General features: G+C 39.2%; 1 protein-coding gene across 1 annotated transcript; it reads left to right on the top strand.

Annotated features, from left to right (window-relative positions):
* Positions 1–303: 303 nt before the first annotated feature.
* Positions 304–20,006, top strand: LOC147798843 (ficolin-1-like). The gene is made up of 4 exons (XM_087137735.1): positions 304–495; positions 3,853–4,004; positions 10,109–10,415; positions 16,752–20,006. Exons 2-4 carry the CDS (start codon positions 3,921–3,923, stop codon positions 17,030–17,032), a joined length of 672 nt encoding a protein of 223 aa, XP_086993861.1. The 5' UTR covers positions 304–495; positions 3,853–3,920; the 3' UTR covers positions 17,033–20,006.
* Positions 20,007–20,845: the final 839 nt, after the last annotated feature.

The raw sequence follows: 20,845 nt of genomic DNA on the forward strand, positions 1-20,845 counted from the left end.
CGGTTTCCGACCTGGACGATTATCGAAAAGCCGTGTTAGTTTTTACCTGTTTTGAAATTCACCACTGAAATATTTCAAAGCTGCTCTCCTGAATTTATTGAATTATTTATTTAATTATCTAAATTAATTATTAATTTAATTATCTATCGTTGGTACTCATGAGAACCAAGTTATGGAGTGGAAAACAATGTGTTCGCAAGGTGTATATTGTGTCGGCAACAAGCTCTCACGAATACCTCTTTCTTTCTCTTGTTTTTCATTTAAAAGCCATCGCTGGGCTTCATGAGGTTTCAGCCAAGGAGCCGGACCCATCTCACAACTGGAGGCTTCGCTGGTTGATCCAAGGAACACAGGAAAACTGCATATGCACCAGCATCCGAGTTGGGGGTGTGAACCTCAGATTCCAACAGCAGCAATCCTACAAACCGTACCTCACAGATAACCCACTGTTTACCACGGACGTCGAGAAAATACGCGACTACTTTGGATGCAATTGTAAGCGATGATTTATTTCTCAGTAATCATGCTTTTTGTCGTCGCAACCTGAAAACGACTGCGGAACCTTATTTATTTTACGAAATGGTGGGCGCGTTGAAGTACTTTGCTTTTGTACGTAAGGAATTAACACCAGTGACAAAAAATCTAACAGATAACAAATGACAGTCCCATTTCTCCTCGTCTTTTTTGTTTAATAAGCAAAGTTATACAGTGGTCGAGCTGAATTTAATTATTCTGATTAAATATTTTTTACTGGAATAAAAACAGAGATGCCCCCTTTTTTGTCATAATTCGTTCACATCTCACTCTTTAAAATGTAAGTTAACTTTTTTTATCAATTCACCTGACATTGGCTTAAACTCAACAATATCAGAAACCTATTCAGGATAACACATGAAATATTTGGACAAAAGGTATCCGTTACTGCCTAAAATATAATCTCTTACGGTCAGCAGATCTGTGTTACTAGTCTTTAATATTAATTTTTTTACAGAGCAAAAGATACATATTAATTAATTTTAATGAAACTGTGTTGAAGTGGCAACAACGCAGCTTGTTTTCATTCAAAGACCAGCATCTACTTTGTCCAAAGGGAGTATCTTGAACGAGCATTGTTTGCACGTGAAGATATAGATTTGCATCCTGGCAAAACAATGTATCTTGGATGTGGTTGGTTTCGCGCTGTCAAGGTTCTTCTAAGGAAGGTGTTCAAAACAAATGAAAACGATGTCATTTATATCCGATCTTTTCTGCTAAATGCTCCGTAAATAAAGCCAAGAGCAAAACTACACAAGAAATGTGTAACACGTAGATACAGGGGTTTGCTTGAGCAATGACGATACTAAATCGTTTGCAACATGATGAAAAACATTGTTCTACCAAAAGAAGTCACAGGATGCACCTCAAAAACTAGTCCTGAGATAACAGACTAACTCGAAAAAGACACTTAACTATGTACAATTTTCTAACCGTGCTGATTGGAAGCCTCAAATCACCACAGTCTCTCCTATTTCAAAACAGCGTGGAACAAGTTTTTGTAGTAACACAAAGCCCCTCAAATGATTCTTGACTGAGGTCAATTTTTGGTTGGACGAAAATGAACACAGCGAAATCAAGTAGTAAAGATACACGTCTGTTCGTGAAATCGAAAATCCACGTTTACCTACATCCTGGTCCTTTTCCCAATGCATTTGTTTCCATATGGAAGGGGCACCTATGGCTAAGTGCATCCAGCGGTGAATGGAACAATGAAAGTCTGAGTTGATCTGCTTTTTTACCTTTCAAGTCAATAGGTCTATGTTTTGTACTTATGCGAGGGTAGTCAGGGTTTTTTTTCGTGAAAGCACACAATGCAGTTATCAAGATTTTTGCCCCTGAAAACTTCAATGTAATTTTCTCATTTATATGATGTTTTGCTTGAGCAAAAAAGTCAAGTAGGATGTTGTAGAGCAAAAAAAGTGCAAAATATCGAAATGTAATAACAAATGTCATTGTCCAAGTGTTTGGCGTTTCGTGAAAACGGTGACGACTAACACAGATTTTGGCTGCACGGCATTAATGCGTCTGATAATAGGGACTTTTTTGTTGTTTTTCTATACACCCGGTCAAACACATGTATGTTTAAGAGGGAAATTATTAACTGCGCATGTCCTGTTTTAGGGTCATTTGCATGCGTAATGAGGGCCATGGGAATTCATGCCATTGCAAACAGCAAATGCAAACAGCTGCTTCATTTCATGAAATTTACGTCTTATTTTCACTTTGGAAAAAGAATTCCTGCCCGAAATATTTTCATGGTAGGAGAAGGCCTTTTCCTGACGTGTTTTGCGAAAATAAAATGGAGAAGAGTACCAACGTGGTCAAACTAGGGATTTTTGTGAAAGAAAGGTGTGAAGGTTATAGATTTGTTGACAGTTTTGCGCTAGAGTTTTTCTCTTTCCCACCGGATGCGTTTGCATATCGATCTAACTCAGTACCGATTCCGTTCGTCCCGCATAATCTTACGGAATTGTCAGCCTAAGAATTCAGTGACTCCGGAACAAAAAACGAACACAAAATTAAAGTAAGTTAACATTAAGTTTATTATTGAAACCGAAGTCTATCCGTCAATATAAAACTGCCAAGAAAATGTTGACATTCACGGTACATATTCCCAGTTTTACATGTACTATGCACGCATGAACCGCATGAACATGTACATGTACACCGGCTTCGTCGAAAATTTCCATTTACCTGAACATGCACACGTTCGCCACGGCACGCGTGTAACAGGCCGGAGTGTAGGCCTACTTTGCAAGATATGTGGCTGGATCGGTTTTGTGCATGTAAAACACGTATAGATTACGCTGTGCAGAGGTATCAAATATGATTCATGAAAGACGAACAAAAAATCTAGTTACATCGAAATGGTAGTATTGACTGTGTAGTTGGGATTCTGGCCTGTCGTATGCAGTGTCTCGCTGTTCTGGAAAAACTTATAAAATTGATAAATTTAGTGGAAAAAGACCAAATGATCGATTAAAAATTGACTAAATTTATCATCTTAGCAACCACTTTGAGGCTAAAGTTCATATTTAGGTAGCATTTCTTTTCGTGATCCTGCAGTGTTTTATTCGGTTTAAGCCTTCTAGAGAACATACAAAGAGTTTCAATGTGATCGTTTGTTAACATTGTGCAAACAAACTCTTTAAAACGAGAAGGCTCAACAGAGGATTGACAAGTTGCTATGGACATTTTCGTATGGTTCACGAGGGTCAGGACAAGTAACGGCCGCGCACGGTCGAAGTCGTTAATTTCCACACGTATGGGGGTTAAACACACGTGAACAGTGACCGTTTAGCATGCGACACGCACGTAGCCGAGTAACGGAATTATCACTTCGGGTTCCGCAACCGGTTTATCCATAAGTGAGTTTAACATTCAAATGATCCACATAATTGTACCTCTTGTTTAGGGAGGAATAATGAAGTGTACCATTGAAGATACTCTATCTAATACCAAGTGACATGGAACAAAAGCAATTGTACGATATGTTCAACGTCGTCGTGTGCTGAAGAGGTGGTGTGGATTCGTCACGAGTCATATCATTATAACGACATTGTGACGTGTGATAATGAATTATAACTGCAAACAAGGTGTCATGTCTTACCGACGTTGAGCAGAAGCAGCCCCTCATCGGTTGAACAGCCCCAGGTTGGTGGGGAGTGTCCGATCGAGCGCCATCTTGCCGGTATGCCTGACTGCGAGACAAAATCGTAATGCAGTTTCCACCAAAGGAGCTTATGTTGCTGCATGGAGCGAATTATGCCCTCTCTTGGCCTGTTGCGTTTCACACCAATTCATTTCTCCCTGTAGATCCTGCTGACTGCGAGGAGTGGCTGGATGCAGGATACAATACCAACGACGTGTATACCATCTACCCAATGCAGTATCAAAATGGCTTGCAGATCTACTGTGATATGAAGAAGAGTGAGTCACGTTGGATGGGCCTCCAGGGAGGTTGGATTGTAAGTGTCTTTTTGTATAACTTACTCTTCACTAATATCTTTTAACTTTATCAGTCCCAAACAAATTGGAACATTGCGATTGAATTGCTAGAACTGTTTAAGCACTCTGCAATGTGACGAGAGAAGAGCACATAGAACAAAAAGTGATATTGACAACAAAATACAGAACTTGTTTCCAGTCCCAGCTTATTTCAAGAAAGGCATGACAGTTGATTATTGGCCATATTATGGTCAACAATTAACTTTGATGAAAGTTAAAATATTTTGTTTCATTTTCAGGACTGATCACAATAATGATCAAGTACTGTCAGACTGTGCTATCTCCAATTCAAAACAAGTGTTAATTTCTACTGAATGACTTGAGCACATGCATGTTAGTTTTGCAGAAGTCTGCTAGTTTGTTATCACGAGTTTGTCGGGGTTAACGGGTCCGTATACAACGTTCGTGTCTATGTTGCGGGCATTGAGACGTTCGTAGTCGTCGGTTAAGATGTACATTTGGTATAATTTAGGTAATTGTAATTTTTCTCAGGCTTAATATGTCACGCCAATTAAACGTGCGTTATCTTTGCGAAGGTTTTCTGGTAACTGTAGTGCTTGTGGAGTCGCGGTTATTTCTACTTCCTCGTTGTGTTTGATCACCGAGTTTTTCTGCTTCTTCGTCCAAGTCTGATTCTGGCTCGGGATCGTTTGGTTTTCTTGGTCTCATCTTTTTGTGACAACCATAGCCGCTATTGTCGTCATGTATAAATACTAAATATGATTCACCGGTTAAATTGAACAGTTGATGCAACAAAAACAATCGTTACATTGGTCACAATTGGTACAGAGTTTACATTCGGTTCAGCTGTCACAGCGCTCGCAGGTATCGGAATTATTGCAACCGGTACATTCTTTACAATTGACACACCTTTCACAATCGCGATAATTTACGCAGTTGTTGCATTGGTCACAATCGTCGCATTGGTCGCAATGTTTACAATCAACGCAAGTGATGCAGTTTGTGGAATAGTTGGTGCTTTCACACCGATGCAAGTTTCGCAGTTAGAACAATCATGAGATCTTTCACAATTAGTGCATTGCTTACAATTGGTAGAATGTGAACAACTTTTACTATTTTCACAATGTTCACAGTTGATATAATCTCGACATTCGGTGCAAGACTCACAGTCTTTGCTGTCTATGCAATTGGTACATCGGTCGATATGAATAGAATTTAAACAATGATTGGAATCACAAGCATTTATCACTTTCAGAGACTCGTTTTTTTGTTTTGTTTTGTTTTTTGGGGGGGCAAAAGTAGCAATTGACGTTGTGTTTGTTGTTTGGCATATCTGTTTTTATTATAGGTTTTTAAAATTCTATTTCATTTTTTTCTTGAAGCTTCAGGGGAGAGTAAGGTTTTTTTCATTTTTTCCGAGAAGTGGGGGAAATCCCGGGAAGTAGGGGAAGTCACGGGGGAGAGGTCCGGAAGTAGGGGAAGTCACGGGGGATGGAGAGGTCCGGAAGTAGGGGAAGTCCCCGAGAAAGGGGGTCGATGAGGTATAGGAGGGTAGGGCTGCTCTGGAACTGTCTACCACATTCTCCTCGCCCAGGGACAAATACTACAATGTGATGTAAGAATAATGGAGACAGCGTGGATCCGGACTTGTCTTGAATATTCAGCTAATTCCTGGGGACCAATAAATCGGAAACTGTACGTTTCCAAAGTTCGTTGCCGACCCCTGCTAAAATCCTCAAGTTGTGCGTTCAGTAATACGGTTTCTAAACGGGGCTTAATTTCTTGAGTATTTATTTAATCCTTTCCGGCGTAAGGTAAACCTAATTTTGATTAATGTATTCAGCCCCATTTAAGTACTGTTATAAACAGAAATGATGAGATTGAAAAGCAATAAGAATGTTATTCCCTGGAAGCAATGAACGGGATTAAAATAGAAACACCTTTAAAACACATTCCTAGATAGGAGACACATTTGCACTCTACCTCCGTTGTATCATACCATAACGCCCAGCCATATAGGGGATCGGGAGAGTGGCTTAGCACTTGAACTTGACATTAACTCTCCAGTGAAGTACTTCTTTTGGCTTTGGCCGTGGTGAATAGTTTCTGATCGGTTACAACATCTCTCGACAGACCTTTCAATATGCATATCTTTCTATACTCTCAAATCTCCTAGGCAAAAACATCATGATTTGATTTGTTGTTTTCTGTGACCATCTGTTTTCAAGTGCATTGAGTTTAGAGTTCACATAACACCTCTGCTCAGATATCAGACACAGTTGTTCACTGTCACGGTTTCAATACCAAAGCATCGATCAATACAGCGGAGTTCCTTAACAGATAAACCCTCCATCATTTATTTGCTAAACAAAGCCACAATATTCACATCGGCATGTGTAAAGATTTTCATAATAAAGTTATTTCATACTAAAAGTACCTCAACAAATCAATTTTAATTGCAAAAAAAAAACTCAAATGTTCACATCAGTGACAAGGTAAATTTAAAACGTCAACGGTTGCTTCCCAAAAAAATTAAGGTTGAGATTTGTAGACATTATTAGGCTGTCATCTACAAAGTGTGTCCCCCTGCATACTTTTCCACAAAATAAGTCCTCACTTAAACATGGGCCGGGCTAGAAGTCCTCTGGAACACCGTCGACATTTACACCTTTTTAATATCACACAACGCTAATGTTGGTAAATGTTAAAAGCATTCAGATGATGTGCCCGCTGCAGCTTAAAATAGATTTTTTTTACATGTACACTTAATTAAGCCCTCTGTAAGATCAGTTTTTATCTGTCTTGGATATCAAGCGTATTTTCGTCTTTTAACGTTGTGTAAGTTTCCGATGGATAATCTTTTGTTTTGTCTGTATGTTTCTATTCTTAATTATGCCAATAGAATAAGGTCAGTCAAATTACACTGGTGTGGCTACGTCCTGCTTTAACCGTTAAAAGGCAAACAAGATGTGTTATGTCAAAACGTCCAACTACATTACTACTACTCAAAATGTCCAATTACATTAGCCTCAATACATATTTATATGTATTATATATTTATATCGCTTAGTGTACGTAGAACGGCCCACCCAGCAGACTTTACTCCCATCAAGCTCGAATAGTCTGGAATAACTGGAATATTCCCAAAAGAAGGCATGAGTTGGTATCTGCTTCCAATTTGTCGAAGGCGACTTTTACACTTCACTGGGCCACTTCCCGCACGAAGTTGGTCTCTTTATTTGAGCATTATCAGTCTGAAAACTGTCCAAATCCAGAAATTGCGATGTAATGGGAAAACAAATATTACTTCTTACTTCCACTTTACTTTGTTGCCACTTCGCGCGGCATCCCGCTAGTAGTATAGAAGTCAAAACCCATGGGCTTCGAGCTGCACCAAGAGAGGGCGCAGTTTCTTAGCAACGGAGGCTCAGAATTCGCTCGTCGCCAAGCGCCCGAACAGTGCCATTGACGAACCAAAAAATTAAATAACGCTTCGCTAACAAGAAGTGGTAACCTTGGAGTCACAGGTAGTGCAAAATGTAGCCAATCACAGTGCAGGGCTATCAGCCCTTCCCAGTGCCCAATTTGAGTGCTGGAACACTCTTGAAAGGCCGGAACTGAACTTTGCTGGTTCACGAACGACCAGGAAATGCACGCGTCACAGTCGCACCGCTACCAACAAATTGAACACTCCTAACCAACGTAGCTTTCTTCAACCGATGAGGGGGTGCTTATGTTCGAGGCAGATGTGGTGTTTCAACTTTGAACTTGTTCCTATGGCCATTTTAAGTGCAAAGCCAGACAAGTGTGTAGGCCCGTGCACATTAAGCACGTCAAAGGACAAATTACACATTTTAAATTAACTGACCTGTTTCGGAAAAATCGGTGCTGCGCGAGAGCAGGAAGTCTTAGTAAGAAAAGAAATAAAAAAATATCATATTTAGAAATCGAAAGGCTTGTTAAATGTGATCAATGTCCTGCTGCGATATCAAGGACACTGTCAAACTCGGAAGGATTCCGCCCCCAAATCTTTTAAGGTTGACGCAAGTCGTTCAAAACTTAGCACTCTTCCAACGAATAGGCCTATGTTTATTTAAATTAAGAGAGCTATTTCTTCGATCACATAATAGTTGAACTGGGAAAGATTCAAATCAAAATACTGGCAAACATTTACATTTTGTTCTCATTTTTTCTGGTCTAAAGTGGACTTTCAAATGAAAGAAAAGCAGAGTAATCTGTGACGGAATGAATAAAATGTTTCAAACTTTTACATTTCATCTGAGTGGTCCCATGAATTATAGATTGAGTAGGAAAAACTTAAAAGCAGCAGTTATTTACCCCCAAACCCAACAGCGATATGCTCTGTTTTCGGATAACTAAATTTAAGACAGCCTTACACATATCCTTACAGTAATCAAGGGGAATAAATATTATCATTGTGGAGCACAGGATTATTCTAAAATTATCAGACGATAAAGTTAACCATTGAACAGCAGCTGATATAGTCTCTTGCATTAGAAAGAAAAACAAATCTCCATCTCTGAGGGAAGAGAATCCTCAGTCCTTCAGCCTTGGTCAGCCTGGGTTCACTGGCTTTTTGCAAGAGACTCGTTATTTGTTGCGTGAGTTCTTACATAAGGGTTTGAAATTCTCTGTCTTTAGGGTAGTTTCTTCGAAAAACCACTGCTGCCCCGCTTTGAATTTCCGCAACCAAGTAATTTTTGAATTCATTCATCCCCAGCCTCAATATAACATCGTTTATATCAGTTGAATTTCTCATAATGTGGCAGCAGTCTGAGGGGATGGGTGGAAGACTAGGGTTTGGAAGTCGATGACAATTGTTCTGTATGTTTTTTAACTTGTCTTGTCTTCTCGACATGTAACTCTCGATGTTTTTGTTATTGCTGTTTGTTATACTTCTTTATAATGATGTGTAATAGACCTCTCATTTATGTATAAATGTTCTTTTGCATTATGGTTTTAGTATTTAATTGTCTGGTGTATCTAATTGTGTTTTGTCAATGTAATTTTACTGGATTTTTAAATGTCCAGCGCATTTGAACAAATTATAATGATATCGGCTCTTTATAAAATGAATGAATTATCAACACTGTTATTATGTCTCAGTGAAAAAAAAATACAATAATAGTGTTTAAGGTTAAGGAACATTGTATCGGTTCGGGCGTTGTAAACCAGTAAATCGAGCATTAAAAGGTGCAATTAACACCATTTGAAGTTGCCATGTCATACATGAATTGCACAGTTAAAGTTAAACACGAATGGATGTTGACACACTGTACTATTCAATATCTACAACTAAAACAGACCAACCAAAATTCGTAATGTTCACGAAAGTAGTACTGAAAGTAGTGCAAAGGGAAAAGAGACACTTGTCTGAACAAAATTGACGGATCTGCACGACTTTGCAAGAGTGTTGATAAAATGATTTCTTTCCCTGTAGGCCTAAGTTCCAAGGAAGCAGCAGGAATTGGTCAAAAGCACATTTCAGGAATGCAATGAGGTGACGGTATAGCTGGTACAGGCATGTATCCAGTTTAAAACTCATTACCTCCGCTCTGAGACAAAAACGAGGAAAGGAGAACTGGGGAATTTATTTTTTTCTAATGTGAACCAACATCCCCAAACCCAAACCAGGTTGAACTTGATATTTGTGATGTTGGACGAGTCCTCTTCTTCAGCCTATTTTTTACTCTTTAAAGTGATTCATGTTAAATTGAAATTCTCTCTGCAGTAAGTTCTTACGGGTAGTGAAAGCTTTAAAACCCCCATGGAAATATGAACAGTGGAAGTTCCACTAGTTTATGGTAATGAAGTTACCTACTTCAGCCTGGTTTGGGATATATAGTTGGTCACAAATAACTCAAGTAAGTGCACCAATACCACTTTAAATGATCACAGCATGTATAATGCTTCATCGTCATGTCCATTTGTCTGCAAAAATGCGACATTAGGAAAATCTCCTGCCTCACCCACCACCCTGGAACAATTTCTGGATCCGCTCTGTGGTATCTACGTTACAGAACCGCCTAGGAGTTTCACTGCAATCAACACAATAGAGCTGGGATTCTGTCTGTCGTTGCAGGTGTTTCAGAGACGCCAGGACGGGTCGGTGAATTTCACCCGTAGCTGGGCCGAGTACCGTGATGGATTCGGTAATCTGACAGGGGAGTTCTGGCTGGGTAACGAGTATATTCGCCAGCTCACCGGGGAAGGCAGATGGGAACTGCTGGTGGAGCTGCTTGTACGTAAGGCAACCACGTCATTGGCGAGATACCTGATGTGGTACCGGACATTCAACATCACTGGTGAACAATACACCCTGCACGTTGGAGGTTATGATACGACCCTACATCTAACCGTATGTGATGTTGCACAGTGCCGATCTGGTGGTACGTAAGCTTATAATCTTCAATTTGGTGTTGAAATTTAAATACACTTAGAGTGGAGTTTCGGAGATATATCATCGTAAAATTCCGAGTTTTGAAGATAGCCTACATTTATCATCGCATTCAATTTTCCAAAAATTCTGCATTCTGAGATAAATATTGTCATTGAAACCGTGCCAGTTCTTGGCAACTATTCCATTCTGTTGCTGATCCACAAGCACCTCCATTTCATTTATATTTATATAAGCCTGTAAATGTTGGACGGTAAGACTGATCGAACATACATGGAAATGGATACCAGAGATAAATGCAGTTTTCTGATGCAAGTTATGGACACTGACGCCTGGTGATCGCTTTTATGGACAGAGCCAGTTGAACAACAAGCCGAGTTTGTTCGCGCTCGTTGTGTCTCGTGCGAGAACACTATCACAAATTATAAATCATAATATCAGATCATGTTCCCGGTCGTTATGGCCCCCTCCAGTGACATAACTAAACGGGGGCACGTGCCCCCAGCAGATGCCTGTACCCCCCGGTTTCCTCCAAGTTGAAATCTCCGTTGGGTTTGAGTTTATAATGCTATGCAGCTTCAGCTTATTTTCTTGTGGTGTCCCCTTGAAAAAAAGTTTGAACTCCCAGGTGCCCCTCAGGAAATAATTTACACCCCTGCGGAACTGCCAAATCGTGACCACAGCATACCGGTAGCTTATTCCAAGTTGTTATATCCCCAGGGAATTGCATGACCTGCAGCCCAAAAGGCAAACAGGTGTAACTTTCCATTATTTCACGTTATCACTTTAAATCAGATAAACCTGTAGATTCCGGTAACATTTTGCCACGTCCTATCGGAGCAAAGATTAAAAGTAGCGGCTATCAAACTTGATACTAAATTCCCACTGGTATTGGTTGTGAAATTAAATAAGAGTACAATTAAGTGATAAAAAAGAAGAAACCTTTTAGGATTAATATTTCAGTCTTGGGCCAAAGGAAACCTCGCCTGAGGTCTATAATGCTGGTGTCCAGAGTAAAAATCCTAGAGAATGTTTCGCTTGGACTAGTTGTGAAAAAAAATCCCTTTCAGCCTTAAACCGGTCGGCTGGCCAAAAGTGCCCAGATTGCTAAACTTAGTCCGAAGAAGCCAAGGTGGAATTCACGTTTCCTGTCACCTCAGACACCATCTCCAGATATACTGCAGTGGCAGTAAATAATATTATAACACATGGGCTTCAGATTATTTAATACGAAAGCCCAATCATGCCAATAAAGTATAAATTTTAAGCCTGGCACTAATTCGTTTTAAAGAATTAATAATTAGAATCAATCCGAAATAACGAATTACTAATTCGAAATAACGAATTACTTGAGCCTCCAGAAAATGCTGTTTTGCATTGATTCTCATGTGATTCGAGGCATACGTCTTCATACGTTAAATGTCCATCCCTAAAAATATTCCCATGATAAAAACCATTTAAAAAAATACTCACAACTCTCTGAAGTGTCCAAGCTGGATAGTAAAATGATGTTCGACGTGTCGTCTTTCATTTACCTTTTTTATTCGTTATGACGAATTAGTAGTTCGTTAAACGAAATATTGTCAGGCTGAAAATGTATACTTCATTGGCACAATTGGACTTTCGTAGTTTAAACAGAGTGTATAGCACGTGTAATCCTTCAACCAAGGTTAGATTTAAACAATGACCTTTCCTTTCAAAATTCAGATGTTCGTGCCAATATGCAATCAAACTGAAGCCACCACTCTAGAAACAAATTACAGAATCAAAATGTTTCAAAATAATTGAATATTCCAGGGTGCCACTCCAAAAATCACATGTACACAGTGTAAGGTTAAAGCTTATTGGCAGTATTCAAGTTTTGAAATTTTATTTTATTTCCCGAGTAAGTTTTTTTTTTCAGTTGTAAGTCTTCACACAATAATATAAAACCCGTCTAAAATATTGCACTCATATCACGCTCCAGTTCAGGAAGTTTTGATCAAAATGCTTTAAGTAACATATTAGTGAGGAAGTAGCCAATCTCTATGTTTATTTTTTAGGCCAAAAAAGTCTTTCGTCTCTGGTTATCGTGCTTCTCAATCTCTTTTTTTTTCTCTCTCTCTCTGCAGTGCAGTATTGCAACAGTGCCCTCTATTGCTGCACTGACTCAACATTTTGCCGACAGCTCGAACTTTTACTCAGGGCGATAGACCCCGACGAAATCGATGTTAAACAATAATAGCAGGCTATGGATACGAAGTTTTTTGTTGTCAGCTTACAATCATAATCAATCTGGTTTAGTCTCATGAATCGACAACGTCTGCAGTTGTCTGTTCAACCCAACCCTGTCTGACCAGAGAAAAAAAACTTGTTATGGTCTTGGGTTTCAATTTCAGGAACATTATGATGCATTCCATGCTGCCTTCTGCCACAAGACAGACTTCAAAAGATCGATAGGCTCCAACGTGATCTTTGTGTATGGAAATGGGATAAAACCTGTCCTTGCCATATACAAGTCTACATGAGCATGGAGAGAATGAAATAATCCGATCCGTCTTGCCCCAAAGCTTTGATTTAAATCAAATGAATTGTCCCCAGAAACAGGAAAGTGTATTTTGAGGTTAGGCTGGGACCTCCCGTTGCACTGAGACCAGGGGACTCTGTGGACTCAAGAAAAAAAAGGCCCCGTATATACGCCCTATAGGTTGCAGTACATGTTATGAAAGAAAATTCCACGGTTTACGTATGGAATACAAATGGAAGTCTGCAAGGGGTGGGAGCGAGCGCCATAAAGAACACAATTATAAATTTTATTTAAATCCACTCAAATTTCCCTCTCAAAAAGTGCCAGTTTTAAGGGGACTGATTCGGGTGACCAATTATTTCTCCAATTTAAGGGATGTCTGATTTGCTCGTCCACTGTCTCACTTTGTTTGTTGTCTCCTCGGCTCTGTTTTCGTCATTTTCTTTCAGACGATCGCAGAACCTATGGTGAGATTCTCCAAGTATCATGATTCAAATCCAAAAGGGTTAAAATTCTCTCAATTCAAATGAAAAATGAGTGTGATTTCATCCTTGCAATAGATCAAAATTTCACTCTATTTTCCTTTGAAAGGGGTTAATCTTGAAACTGATTCAATATAAATTCAGAGTGATTTTCGTAAAGCGTGTCGTCCCTAGTTTCACTCTCGATTGAGTGGTTACACATGAATACACCCAAGGATTTTGTACGTGTACACGTACATTATGTTCAGTGTTGAAATTATTTTTCATCAGCTACAATTGCATAACGCATTGGTATACTACCTGCCCCCAGCCTTTAATTTGAATAAAGATCATTACGCTCTAGTTAAAAAAAGTCGAAACTGATTAATACCGATTACTTCTCTGGACCGATGATTTGAGTGATGGTGTCATATCATACTGTGGCCCATGACAAATGCTATGCTTGGAAATTATGTTTAATTCGAAAATGCATTTTGGAGCTTCCCCTTTCCCTGTTACCAATGTGAAAACATCTTCCTACAAGTTGGGTTCCTACACAGAATGAGTTTACATTGGGTACAAATAGGGTAAGGTTGGGGTTGGGTTTGATGGAATGGGCGATTAATAGGTTTACGGTATAGTTTAAGGATAGATGTAGCGTTCTGGTACGAGCTCTATGGTTCGTGGTACATAGTTTAAACAATTTGCAAATGTATTCGTGAGGAACAGTCGAGCACAAGCAATTACTCGCTGGATTACTAAAAGAAATCCGTAAGACTGTAATGAGAACCACTTTCAACTGCCAAATGATAAAACTGGCTCATTGCGGAAGTGATACAAAATAAATGTCAATTGAGGTCAATTGGTAATCGCAGCTTTGCTGTGGTAATGATGCATGCAGCAGACACAAAAAGTGGCAACAAGTATGATGGCCTTTAGATAGTGGCGTACGTTATTTTGCCCAGAAATAGAGGAATGCGGATTTTGAAGGGATGACTTAACGTGACACTAAGGGTGTGTTTATGATACAGGTGCACATGTACATTTGTGATGTGGATAGTCGCACTTCTGAAGAGCCTTACATCAAAAAGGCGTATTTGTGGCTTTTAAAAATTTGTTCTCCCTTTTTAAGTGCTTTTGAATACGTTTGGTTCTTGGGAAGTAGGCCTACATAAAATTCTTCACAATCCGATTATTTTTTTTTCTCACCACGGAAAAGGTGGTTGGGGAAGATTCAACAGCCCATCCCCTGTCGAAAAGTAGGGATGTATGACCCCATTCCCCAGGATTTACTCTGATACTTCTAGAGGAATAATAAAAATGGCGAAGGTGGATGCTCAGATCATTACATTAAGTTATTAATTAGCCTTAATGTTGATAAATGCCCTTTCATCGTTTATGTTCTCATTGAATGAAAAAAATGAAGTGTGTCCTTCAACGATCTCAGTCCCAGTAACATTGCTCAGTGCGAAAGCAAATAGCGGGACAAATTTGATGTCGAAAGAGCATTTGCGCCAAAATTCTCACTTGCTGGACATAACGTCCTGAACTTCTGAACGAGTGTTATAGGGCAACAGAAATTCCACTTTCAATCCGTTCCAGCTTGGATCGAACTTACAGCTACAACTGTGGAATGGATTTATTGAGATTAACGTGTGTAGTGGATATACTTGGTTATATGAAAACGTTTCCAAGTGCTATTTGACAGTGTTTGGGAGCACGTCCGAGACTGTCCCTGAAATTGAAGGATTTCCACTTGTTAGAGACAAACTCATCCTTCCAAATAATAAATTGTTTCCCGGACAGTTGGATGGGACTTCTTGTTGCCGCACTCCGAGACTTGGGGATATTGTAGATTCAACGGAACAAAAAGTTTAGTCTGCAGTTTGAACATGTTATAAAAGGAAAGTTCTACTGTTTACTTGTGGAATTACAATTGAGACTTTGCTAAGAGGAGTTTGGGGTTAAAACGACCCCCATTAAAGCAAAGCTGTTTCTTGTAGACCTTCCTCTTAAAAATTTGGGGGAATGATTAAGTATTTGAATTAAGGAATTTGTATGTGCTTCCCTGCTGTCCGACTTTGTTTTTTTATGTCTTTAATGATATGGGCTCTGTTTTCGACATTTGTTTTCAGGGCTTGTATTTTTTGTGGTCCCTCGATGCCTGCAGGAAAAAAACCCAAAAAACCTGATGCAAACTGCTCTCTTGCTACATTGACGTAAGATAAAAATTTCAAAAATGGTGGAGGGCCTGACACTTTTAAACTAGCAGAAATATTTTCGTTGTTGAACACGCATAACCAAGGGTTCCATTCGTGCCATGTATAGTGAATGCGTTGTTGGAATTATTTTTCATTGACAAGAATCACAAAAATGCATTCGTGCACTGTCTGCCGCAAGCCTCCTGATTTGAATTAGGAATAGGACGCTCTACTTCAAAATTGAAATTGATTAATATTAATTATTATGAGAGCCGATTTTGAGTGATAAGGATTGGACGGCTCATGACAAATGGCACCCGTGGCGAAAGCGCGGGTGGAGATCGATTTTTTGATGCATGCAGAGTACGCAAAATCAAGTAACGAAAAATAATTAATTTTATGGCCTTTACATACACGATAAAGTTGGCCAGAATATTCAGGTTAATTGTTCAAGTACATTTAAAGAGAACTTGATGTCACAAAAGCAATCGCGCTGAAATTCGTTCCAACTGAAAATGAAGTCAAGTACTTCTCCTTATTTGTTTATTTTCGTCGAAGCGACACAAATGTCATTCTCAATCGAATCGAACTTTCAGCAGGAGTGGGTTTAAAAGGACAAAGAGAAGTTGCAGGCATACTTGAGTTTAATCCTTACAGAGGAATATTTCACCCACAAGTTTAAGATCGCTGCAAGTCCTGGGTATTTCCTGCAAATTTGTTTTTCGTATGTTTGCTCTTCTTTTCTACCTGATGATATTAAGATTTTACTTTCGCCCCTAGTTTCTGTTCCTTACAGAGATTTATTAGATTAAAGGATCAAACATTTTAGCAGATTTACACACCTTGGGAATTTCGTTATGTACAACTTCATATTCTTTGTGGGAGTGAGGGTAAATTTGAGGGCTTTTTACATGTTTTGGGAAGAAAATGACCATAAATAAATCAATCTTCACATAACACTTCTAAGGCGCGGAATATTTTTAGAAAAATAATAATAACAAGAGCATAATTAATTGCAACTGATGTACGTATTCAGAGGTTGTAGTCATGATTTCATTGTAAGGATCTTGTAGCAGCCGAATGAAGATATCATTGTGAACGTGTGGTTGTATGTATGCTTATCCAGTTTGTATATAATGTGTTCTTGTTGATACATCCAGGTGACTTTGTCACGACCAAGCACAATAACCAAGACTTCTCAACCTATGACCGAGACAACGACAACGATGCTGGCAACAACTGCGCTGAGAAGTACAGCGGAGGCTGGTGGTTCAATAAGTGCCATTCCGTCTCTGCTTGGAATCCAGACGTGACAAGTAACCTCAATGGCGAATATTCCACAGCCAGGGGTGGGTCTGCAAATCCTTCTTTTCTAAGATGGAAGGGCGTTGGGCCGAGTGAAACAATATACACAAGTGAAATGAAAATGCGAAAAGTGTGAATGCCTGTTCGATTTCATTTATTCTGTGCAAAAGAATGTTCTCGATATTTCACCCATTATAAGAGGGGCTTGGTCATAATGAAACTGTCATGCCGAAGGAGTACAATCAAAATAATGCCAAGAGTTATCACAATATTATAACACAACGTGTCCACCAAACAATCATTAAGGAGCAAGGCTAATTAACTTGGCAGACCTCGATGTGACTAGGATTCCCACTGGTAGCCTGTGACCCAGATCCACCAGGAAACAATTTTGAGATGACAAAAATACCTTTCCATTTAATGAACCTATCTGAGTGCACCGAAAAATTTGGAGAGGCAGAAATGCAGATTTCTGATGAAATTACTGCGAATAAAAGCGTGTTCCAAGTTCACGTTGTCTCCTATGCTTTGATGGCATTATTACGTTGGACTTTAATCTCTAAAGCTCTGTAACTGTACATGAAACATGTACAAGCATGGTTGATGCTTGGTAAGGAATTTTGCTCAACGATATCACTTTTCTGTCACGTATAAAAGCATGCTTACGTTCACGCGATAGTCACAATTACCCGATAATTTTGAAACAAAGTAATTAAAAACGTAATGGAAGATAAAGCACCAGTCTGTGGATGGCAGGAAACAATGTGTAACTGTAGAAAGATGTCTGACATGCTTAATGATGCACAGGCACAATGTGCCACCAAACGTTGCTTCGAAGTGATTACTCGAACTTGAAAGACCCAAATGCTGATTGCACCAATGCTGTAATGAAACGTCGCCTAGCGGTAACTATAACTAACGAGTTCTAATGTATTGTCCTCGATTGATAGCTTTTTAAAATTTCATCATATGCGCCTTTGCCTGGTCCAAAGAAATGCCATAACAAACATTCAAGGTCTCCAAAACACTTTGTGTTACTTTTCAGGAAATACCATGTTTCAGCTTGTACTTAAATCGTGAAATGCAGTGTGTTTTTCAGATACATCTAGTAACCAGACTAGAAATAAAAGAAAACGCCCCAGTATGAACATCGCCTACCGTTAATGGCTTATTGTAGTGTGTTAATTAGGGAATGTGCTTGGCTGGGTTTTAAACGTTGAGGAGAATGGATGCAGAGTTCGTTCTCCTGAGCAAGGTCTTGAACGTTAGTGTAAGACCTGCAAAAGCATATATTTATTCCCATTCATACCTTTTCATTAAGAGAGCCAAAAGAAGTCAACATAAATATGAATTTTTAATGATTTTGTTCTAACATGTTACTTTCATTATCACGAACCCCCCCCCTCCATTTTATAGTTTATTCCTTTTGATAACGGTTCAATAGAATCCCTGTCAGTGAACTTGGCGCGCGCGTGCCGCCAAGCTGGACACGTACACAGATTTCTGACCAATCATAAATCATGTATCCATGTGCCGAGTCATTTACTCAGCGAGAATTATCACTTCTTAGTGGGCATTATCGAATGTAAAACCTCTTTTTCTCCTTTAATTAAGGAGGACGCTTGAGTGTTTGTTAAAATATAGAACTAATCATCTTTAATTGTTTCAAATTGGGGTACTATAGCTTTCACCGTACCCTTTATCACTATCACTGTTTAGGGTTAAGAATGGTTGTATTTAGCAATGAAATGAAAATCGGAAAAGGCCCTTTATAGTCTACATACCAGTCGAAGCCCATTACTATAATACTGGACTTCAAGGGACATGTGCTTTGTGCATGCTTAACCACATGTTATCCGTCCATGAGGCTCGAGGGGACTCTTCTACCCAATTGACAGCTACAAGAAGAACATGAACACCGTTTCAACCAATCTCAAAAGCTCGATCTGTGGAATAAAATGAAATCTACGCATTGGAAATACGATCAACACTTTAATTCAAACATAAATGAGGTTGAAATCGGAAAATATATACATACACGGCCGTCGCTACTAGGGTGACGGACCTCTTTCTGAACGGAGAAGGAGTGGTGGAGCGCTTATTAACAGGCTATTCATAAATGCTTCGGAAAGTTGTTCTATTCCTATTGGTCGAAACGCGTCACGCGACCGTGTTCAATTTAGCCACTGCACAGATGGACGTCTGGAACAAACTAAGTAAATAAGCATTTCTGGGCAACGAGTCATTTTCCAGCCAAGTCCTCTTATGTAATCCTACCTCAGTATATCTCTTATCACCCCGAAAGGGTAAATATAGGCTTGTGGAATCGAAGGGTATTTTGGTAAATTACATATATGAGCCAAATACAATACCAATTAAGATGGAGGCAGATACCCTTTAGTATAAACATAATTTAATCATGTATTTTGATTAGTTGAATCGTGAGTAAATAGAAATAGTTCACCGTAAAATAATGCGGGCAATTTATGATAACAGTGCCAAGCCAAACAGGACAACTGATCAACCGGGCAATCTCGAAGGGCAGTCTTCTCATTTTGCACACTTGCGTCATCTTCAATTTTCGTATTCTTTTCTCAGCCTGTCCTCACCTCGTTGTACGAGTAGATCGTGGACCGTCATGATCCAAAAACAAAGTTTTACTAAGCGACCGTTTATGATGAAAAATCCTTCAAACTTTACCACATTTCTTTAGATATTTAAAGGAGGGTACACCAGTTGTGCCATGATTTTAAAACGATTAAGTGATTTAAGGATATAAAGTTAACTGAGTTTCTTTTATTCCATTGACTTATTCCGTTTTTGAGTGAACTGCTTAGAAAAAAAAATCGAAAAAATAGCGCTGCAGCTTTTAGAACGGTCAAATAAAGATCTTGTAATTTATATCTTACGCAAATTCCATGACCCAAAGGGCGTTCTGAATGAGCGAAGAAGGTAGTCGTGGGGTCTGTCTGCAGATGAACAGGATGACAAGCGTTTCTGCACTTTAATGAGCATTTTTCACGGCAAAGAGTCTTTTCAGTAAATTTACGTTTTAAAAGTAATGTACATTTCCGACAATGTGACACTGTGGATTCATTGAAAAAAAATAACGAACAAAACAACTAAACTTCATCGAGCACTAAGTTACTTCAGTTGGCTCGTCAGTCTTGTGTCCAGGATGTGAAACGATCCTAAATTTATATCTTATGTATGTGCGTGCACGCTTGTGGAAGTCAAAAATCCATTCTCAGTTTTCTAACTAATAGTTGAGGGCACAGAGGGAATTTATATCTGGAAACAAGGAAGGTTTAACTTCTGGAAATTGTCGTTTTCGTTGACGAAAATCGTCTCAGTGTGTACTAGAACTGCAAGTAACTACTCCCTGTAACTTCTACGACAATTTTGTTTACCTGGTGTCGTAACATTACACGTATCATTTCCGTTCGACTTGTGAAAACGATTTCGACCATGTGCGGCGGTTATTACAGACCCAAACGCAAGTTTTCTTAACAACCCCTTAAAGCCAGCGCCGTGGGCCCTTGAGGTTTTTTCCCTGGAGGCATAACACTCAGGCAGTTTTCAACAATTATTTTCCAATTTCATCCTTTTCTTCTTTTCGTTTGTATGTTTCTCCCCCCCTCTTTTTTGTCATTTTCCTCGGGGTAGGAGAGAAGGGTCTAGTATTCCCTTAAACTCCTTGGGACAATCACCGACGGCAATATTTCCATGTAAATGAGACATTTCTATGGTATATAGCGTCCAATCCACTCCGTTAGTTTACATTTTGATATATATCATAAGCAATATTTGTATCGACCTCGGACGATGGATGGATTGGGGAATGTCACCCCTAAACAATACCAATTGTATTAAAATTAAAACCAACAACCTTCCCACATATATACGCTTCACATTTTTTTCTGTAGCAGTGTACCTTTAACCGAAGACT

The sequence above is a fragment of the Acanthaster planci genome, linkage group LG06, assembly GCF_054643075.1.
Source record: "Acanthaster planci isolate LZ-2023a linkage group LG06, COTS_SCS, whole genome shotgun sequence".
NCBI classification, from domain to species: domain Eukaryota; kingdom Metazoa; phylum Echinodermata; class Asteroidea; order Valvatida; family Acanthasteridae; genus Acanthaster; species Acanthaster planci.